Below are 7,233 nucleotides of genomic sequence, written 5' to 3'. Positions count from 1 at the left end.
AATTAAACTAATTTGGCTATTAAAATGGCCTATGTTATATAGGCATGTCAAAATTTGGCTTCAATCCAAACATACACAATTATTATTAAGGTTGCCAAAAAATTGACAAGTCTAATTTAGACCTAAAACCAAACTGGCCCTAAGTGACGATATGCATGCTCCCATGGCCATATGCTACCGTGTTCCGGCCCATGAACTACAGCTAAGGGCCTACATAGGTGATGCTGTCAGCCTGCCACAGGCACAGCCCAACGGCTAACCACTGTCGAGCCTCTGCACGAACACCGGACTGGCCCGGCACGCATAGCACCTGCGCAAACAGAGGGAATTTTTTTTCATTTTTCATTTTTTATTTTTTAATATTTACAGAAATATTGTACCGATGAAATATTTACAGAAGTAGACCCTACGACCTCTCCGAGAGCGGCAGGGTGACGCGAGGAACGGACAAGTTGAAAAAAAACTAGAAAATACATTTTTGGTAGGGCGAAAATTGCATTTACCCCCTTGCAGCCCTTGTAGAGGGCGGCAAAGGACCTAAGTGCAAAATGCGCACACCTTGCAGCCCTCCACTTGGACGGCAGGGGCCATTGTGTAAATATTTTGGATGGTATAATATTTCTATAAATATTAAAAAAAATTAAAATTAAAAATGAAAAAAATTCCTCAAACAGGCTCGTACAAGGCTCCTTCCATCTACCATCTCTTTACGTTCCAGGTGGCGAAACGTAAGAGAAAAAGGAAAAAAAAAAAAGCAAAAGCCGTCTCCAAGAAGGCACAGACGCTATACATAATTCCAGCGTTTTCCACTTGGCGCGGGAACCCGCTCGAGCGGTCGAGCCGGACGGACCAACCTCCCAAAGGAAACCAAAAGAAGATCTCACGTCGTCGCACCCAACCCACCAACCACCCGCCGCACGAAACCTGCGAGCGAACCGAGAGAGATCACCATCCCCCCGCACCGTTCTGGAGACGTCCCGTGCGCGCGCCACAACACCCGAACCCTCCACAAGCCTTAAGCCCGGCCCCGAGCCGAAACCGCCTCCGCCTATTCGCGCCACCCACATCACGCCCCTACTCGAACATTCGTGAACGCCGCGCCGCTCTGCTCCTATATAAGCAAATCCCCTCCCTTTGCCTTTCTCCCCCACCAAAGTCGAGAGATCGAAGCGAAAAAAAACAGAGCAAAATCGTCCCAGCGCGAGCGAATCAGAAGAGCAACAACACAACTCGATCGTTCATCAGCGGAGAGCTTGATTTGATTTGATCGGAAGAGAAGAAAGATGGCGGGCAACAAGGGAGAGGGCCCTGCGATCGGCATCGACCTCGGCACGACCTACTCGTGCGTCGGCGTGTGGCAGCATGACAGGGTGGAGATCATCGCCAACGACCAGGGCAACCGCACCACGCCGTCGTACGTGGCCTTCACCGACACCGAGAGGCTCATCGGCGACGCCGCCAAGAACCAGGTCGCCATGAACCCCACCAACACCGTCTTTGGTAAGTGCCCCGCTCCTTTGCTTCCGCCTTCAATTATTTGATTTTTGGTGTCAAAATTATGGAATTAGTTTCTTTTTCTAATCAAATCAAACTTGGTAAATTTAATTAAATTTATTAAAAAATAGCAACATCTAAAACACAAAATTATCACTACATCTAACACCTAACATTAAGACCTCTATTCTCTACCGTTACATTACGGCTTGTTTGGTAACTCGAGGAAAAGAGATTGAGAGTTTATACGAGAGAATTAATGATGAGATTAAAATGAGAATTTGATTTTTAATCCTATATCTTGTTTCTATATCTTGTTTGGTAGAGGCGATGGAAATTGATAGGGAGTTTAGTTGGAGATTAGATCATTAATAAAAACGGATGGATGAGATTTGCTTAGACAAAATAAAGGGGATCTCTCCCAATTATTTGCCCCTACGCAGATATTAAAAAGGAGGGAGTTTCTTCCTCAATTCCCCATCCCATCCCACTAAAATTTCCATGTCTCTCAAACAAACAAAACACTTAATAGCCTCATCCCTCTGAACTCCCAATCCCTTCTAAAAACTCCCTCCAACCAAACGTGCCAATGAGGGCTTCAGGCCCTAGTTAAAAAAAAAATAAAAATCTAAATCTAACATGCAATGTACTAAATATTAAAATATATTTGTTCACATCTATTATAGTATTAAAGGAATAGAAAAAGGAGCCTCCACGTTCGCTCTCATGGCCTAGAAATTCTCACATTAATAAAAGAAAAAGCAGAATCCATATAGAAATACAATTTAGAATAGCTGAAATTTGGAATTAAAAAATAAGGAATATTAGAAGAGGAGACTAGAGTCCATATAGAAATACAATTTAGAAATAGTTGAAATTCAGAATTAAAAAATAAAAAATATTAGAAGAGGAGACTAGAGTCCATATAGAAATACAATTAGGAAATAACTGAAATTCGAAATTAAAAATAAGGAATATTAGATGTAGAGTATAAAGTTCATATTGAAATACAATTAAGAAAAAATAGAAATTCGAAATTAAAAAATAAGAAATATTAGAAGTAGAGTATAGAATCCATATAGCAATTTAAAACTAACTAAAATTCGGAATAAACATAATAAAATTAAAAGTAGAGTTTTGAGTCCGTATAAAAATACAATTTACAAATAACTGAAATTCGAAATTAAGAAAAACATGGGAAGAAGAGTTTAAAGTCAATATAGGAATACAATTTGGAAGTAATTGAAATTTGAAATTAAAAATTAAAGAATATTGAGAGATGAGTTTAGAGTCTACCTAGAAATACAATTAGAAATAATAAAAATTCAGAGATAAAAATAAATAATATTGGAAGAAGAGCCTAGAGTCTATATAGAAATACAATTTACAGAAAATTCGGAATTAAAAAAAGAAATATTAAAAGATGAGTCTAGAGTAGATATAGGAATATATATAATTTACAAATAACTAAAATTTGATATTAAAAATAATTAATAACTAACACGTATATAAAATACAATATGAATACTACACATTTGTAGTTTCGTAAACTTATTGCAAAATTTAAAATTATGATGTTATTCTAATATATTTGAATAATATAATGAGAAAACATATATGCTATTACATGAGAAAATATAATGATGCTAGCCGCGCAATCTGCGCGGGCCACCATGCTAGTTCAAAATATAGCTGTGTTTTTTCTATAAACCTGATCATTTTTTTTAAAAAATAAAATATTTGATTAAAACAATCAAAACAACAGATAATATGAAACTGGGAAGTATTCATGAGCCGTAGGAGTTACACTTGCAACACATCTTGCTCTGTTTCCTCTGTTTTGGCGGCAGATGATGAGGATCACTAGCATGAACTTGTAATTTAAATTCACTTCGATTGCCGCAACCTGATTACTGTAAGATCATGTAGTTGCGCACACGGGGGAATTGAAAAATAACTCAAAAATCCAGTTAGTACAATTTTATATGGGTAACAAAAATAACTCACAAATCCAGTTAGTACAATTTTATATGAGTACCTATAATGTTCAAATGTCGTAACACGCTGTGTGTGTCTTGCAGATGCAAAGCGGCTGATCGGGCGGCGCTTCTCGGACCCGTCGGTGCAGGCGGACATGAAGATGTGGCCGTTCAAGGTGGTGCCTGGCCCAGCCGACAAGCCGATGATCGTGGTGACGTACAAGGGCGAGGAGAAGAAGTTCTCGGCGGAGGAGATCTCGTCCATGGTGCTCACCAAGATGAAGGAGATCGCCGAGGCCTTCCTCAGCACCACCATCAAGAACGCCGTCATCACCGTCCCGGCCTACTTCAACGACTCCCAGCGCCAGGCCACCAAGGACGCCGGCGTCATCTCCGGCCTCAACGTCATGCGCATCATCAACGAGCCCACCGCCGCCGCCATCGCCTACGGCCTCGACAAGAAGGCCGCCAGCACCGGCGAGAAGAATGTCCTCATCTTCGACCTCGGCGGCGGCACCTTCGACGTCTCCATCCTCACCATCGAGGAGGGCATCTTCGAGGTCAAGGCCACCGCCGGCGACACCCACCTGGGAGGCGAGGACTTCGACAACCGGATGGTGAACCACTTCGTGCAGGAGTTCAAGAGGAAGCACAAGAAGGACATCACCGGCAACCCGAGGGCGCTCCGGCGGCTGAGGACGGCGTGCGAGAGGGCGAAGAGGACGCTGTCCTCCACCGCCCAGACCACCATCGAGATCGACTCGCTCTACGAGGGCATTGACTTCTACGCCACCATCACCCGCGCCCGCTTCGAGGAGCTCAACATGGACCTCTTCCGCCGGTGCATGGAGCCCGTGGAGAAGTGCCTCCGCGACGCCAAGATGGACAAGGCCCAGATCCACGATGTCGTCCTCGTCGGAGGCTCCACCCGTATCCCCAAGGTGCAGCAGCTCCTGCAGGACTTCTTCAACGGGAAGGAGCTCTGCAAGAGCATCAACCCCGACGAGGCCGTGGCGTACGGCGCCGCCGTCCAGGCCGCCATCCTCAGCGGCGAGGGCAACCAGAGGGTGCAGGACCTGCTCCTCCTCGACGTCACGCCGCTCTCGCTCGGGTTGGAGACGGCCGGGGGTGTCATGACCGTGCTGATCCCGAGGAACACCACCATCCCAACCAAGAAGGAGCAGGTCTTCTCCACCTACTCCGACAACCAGCCCGGCGTGCTCATCCAGGTGTACGAGGGCGAGAGGACGAGGACCAAGGACAACAACCTGCTCGGCAAGTTCGAGCTCACCGGCATCCCGCCGGCGCCGAGGGGCGTGCCCCAGATCAACGTGACGTTCGACATCGACGCGAACGGCATCCTGAACGTGTCGGCGGAGGACAAGACGACGGGGAAGAAGAACAAGATCACCATCACCAACGACAAGGGGCGGCTGAGCAAGGAGGAGATCGAGCGGATGGTGCAGGAGGCCGAGAAGTACAAGGCCGAGGACGAGCAGGTGCGGCACAAGGTGGAGGCCCGCAACGCGCTGGAGAACTACGCGTACAACATGCGCAACACGGTGCGCGACGAGAAGATCGCCTCCAAGCTCCCCGCCGACGACAAGAAGAAGATCGAGGACGCCATCGAGGATGCCATCAAGTGGCTCGACGGCAACCAGCTCGCCGAGGCCGACGAGTTCGAGGACAAGATGAAGGAGCTCGAGAGCCTCTGCAACCCGATCATCTCAAAGATGTACCAGGGCGGCGCCGGTGGTCCGGCGGGCATGGACGAAGACGCCCCCAACGGCGGCGCCGGCACCGGCGGTGGCAGCGGCGCTGGCCCCAAGATCGAGGAAGTGGACTAAGCGAGTGGACTGAGTATATGACATGTTGAGCGGGACGAAGGAGCGATGCATTCTGGGACGTCATCATCATCTTTAGAGTTTCATGCGGTCAAGCCGAATAATGTCACTTGAGTTGTTACTGGTTGTGACAGTTATATCTTGTTAAGGTTCTATGATCCGATGTAGGTTGAGAGAGATATATATATATATTATTACTACTACGGAGTGATAGGTTTAGCGGAGTAAATAAGTGTGAACTGTCATATGTGGTTCTTTTAGTTATCTCTGGTGTTCTGCTTTGAACTCGGGAGTTCAGAAGTATAATGTTCTTTTATACTTCGTTGCAGTGTCTATGATTACTCCGTACTTTTATGATTACTCCGTACTTTAATGGTGTGTTTGGCTAATACGAAATGGGGGCTGTGATTAGGATTGAAAAATGAACGATAGGTAAGGATTAAATGGAAGATGAAGAATGAATGGCTAGGATATTTAAAATGTCTTTTATTGTGTAGGAAATTATTTTTCTATCCTGTTTAGTTCCAAAATATTTTTTCAATCTTCCAACTTTTTCATCACATCAAAACTTTCCTACACACATAAACTTTCAACTTTTCTGTCACATCGCTCTAATTTTAACCAAACTTTCAATTTTGACATGAACACACAGGGCCTAAAAAGTAGTACGTCAGAAACACGCAGTAAATGCATGATGCTTTTGCTATTATCGGGATATGGATTTTCATCCCTCGAAGGAATATCCCGTCGTTACACACGCAATAAATGCATGATGCTTTTGCTATTACTGGGATATGGATTTTCATCCCTTGAATGGATATCCCGTCGTTGTGTTACCAAATTTTTTTTAAAAAAATTGACATAATAGATTAATATGAAATATATCACCCCACAAATACAAGACCAAATTTGATTTTTACAAGTTGTAAAAAAAAATTAAAAATAGTTAAAATATTTTTCTAAAGTGTTGTACTTCAAATTAAACTATCTTAAAAATTCTTTATAAATATTTATATGACATGCACAAAAACGAGAAGATATAGAGGGATAAAATCGCTTTCCCCTATTATGGCTTCGTACCTACCGTAATCAGATGAAGGCAGAACGTCAACCGGAACCAGATGAAAGCAGAACACCAGGTTCTCGGCCTCTCTTCTGCACTCTTCTCTCTTTTTCTGGCTAGCGCTGGCCTTCAATCCGATCAGCCATCTCACCCAGTGGGCAGTGGAATATGGAAAATTTTTACACCGCGCCCAGAGCTCAGAGCAAGACCTTCCAGAGGAATAAGAAGAGGAGGAGGGAAGGAGGCAGTCGGGCTAGCCACCGACCCGCCGTTCGTGCTTTCAAAAGTTGCATAAAACTCTACTCCAGTTGTTTTTTTTTTAAAAAAAAGAATGTGTAAAATTATAGGTGGAAACAATAGTGATCAGACGATACCACTTTGTGCATGCGTGTATCTCAGAAAGCGATAATAGTACCCTCGTTGCTTGCAGTTTACCGAGTCTACTATCTCCGGCCCATGGACGTGCAGAAACACTAAACCCAACCCAATGGATATGGCAGAAAACGAGCCCATAGCCTTGAAAACTGTTTACTAGTACCAACAGGGGGCGGCTTCATAATTTCAAGCCCCATTGTACTTATTCGTATCGATTATTAGCAAATAAAAACTTTTCTATACATATTCTTAGTGACTCAAAAATAAATACTATAAATAAAATATGATAAAAAATAGTTTATAAGTATAAGTATAAACAAAACTATAAGATCATTCAAGGGTCTAAAACCTGAATTCGACACATGGACACTTTAACACACTCTCTCATGTACTTTTCACTTTTAAATTGTACCTAAATCTGTGATGATGTCCTGGCAAAAAAATAAATCTACCCACAAAAAAGAATGCCAGATATTTC

At 43.8% G+C, this 7,233-nt stretch overlaps 1 protein-coding gene across 1 annotated transcript; it reads left to right on the top strand.

Moving 5' to 3' along the window:
* Positions 1-1,021: 1,021 nt before the first annotated feature.
* Positions 1,022-5,684, top strand: LOC127765435 (heat shock cognate 70 kDa protein-like). Its single transcript, XM_052290339.1, has 2 exons — positions 1,022-1,500; positions 3,576-5,684. Exons 1-2 carry the CDS (start codon positions 1,284-1,286, stop codon positions 5,318-5,320), a joined length of 1,962 nt encoding a protein of 653 aa, XP_052146299.1. The 5' UTR covers positions 1,022-1,283; the 3' UTR covers positions 5,321-5,684.
* Positions 5,685-7,233: the final 1,549 nt, after the last annotated feature.

This window comes from Oryza glaberrima, chromosome 3, assembly GCF_000147395.1.
Source record: "Oryza glaberrima chromosome 3, OglaRS2, whole genome shotgun sequence".
Taxonomy (NCBI): Eukaryota; Viridiplantae; Streptophyta; class Magnoliopsida; order Poales; family Poaceae; genus Oryza; species Oryza glaberrima.
The sequence above is the reverse complement of the archived record's forward strand: the minus strand, read 5'-3'. Positions and strand labels throughout refer to the sequence as shown.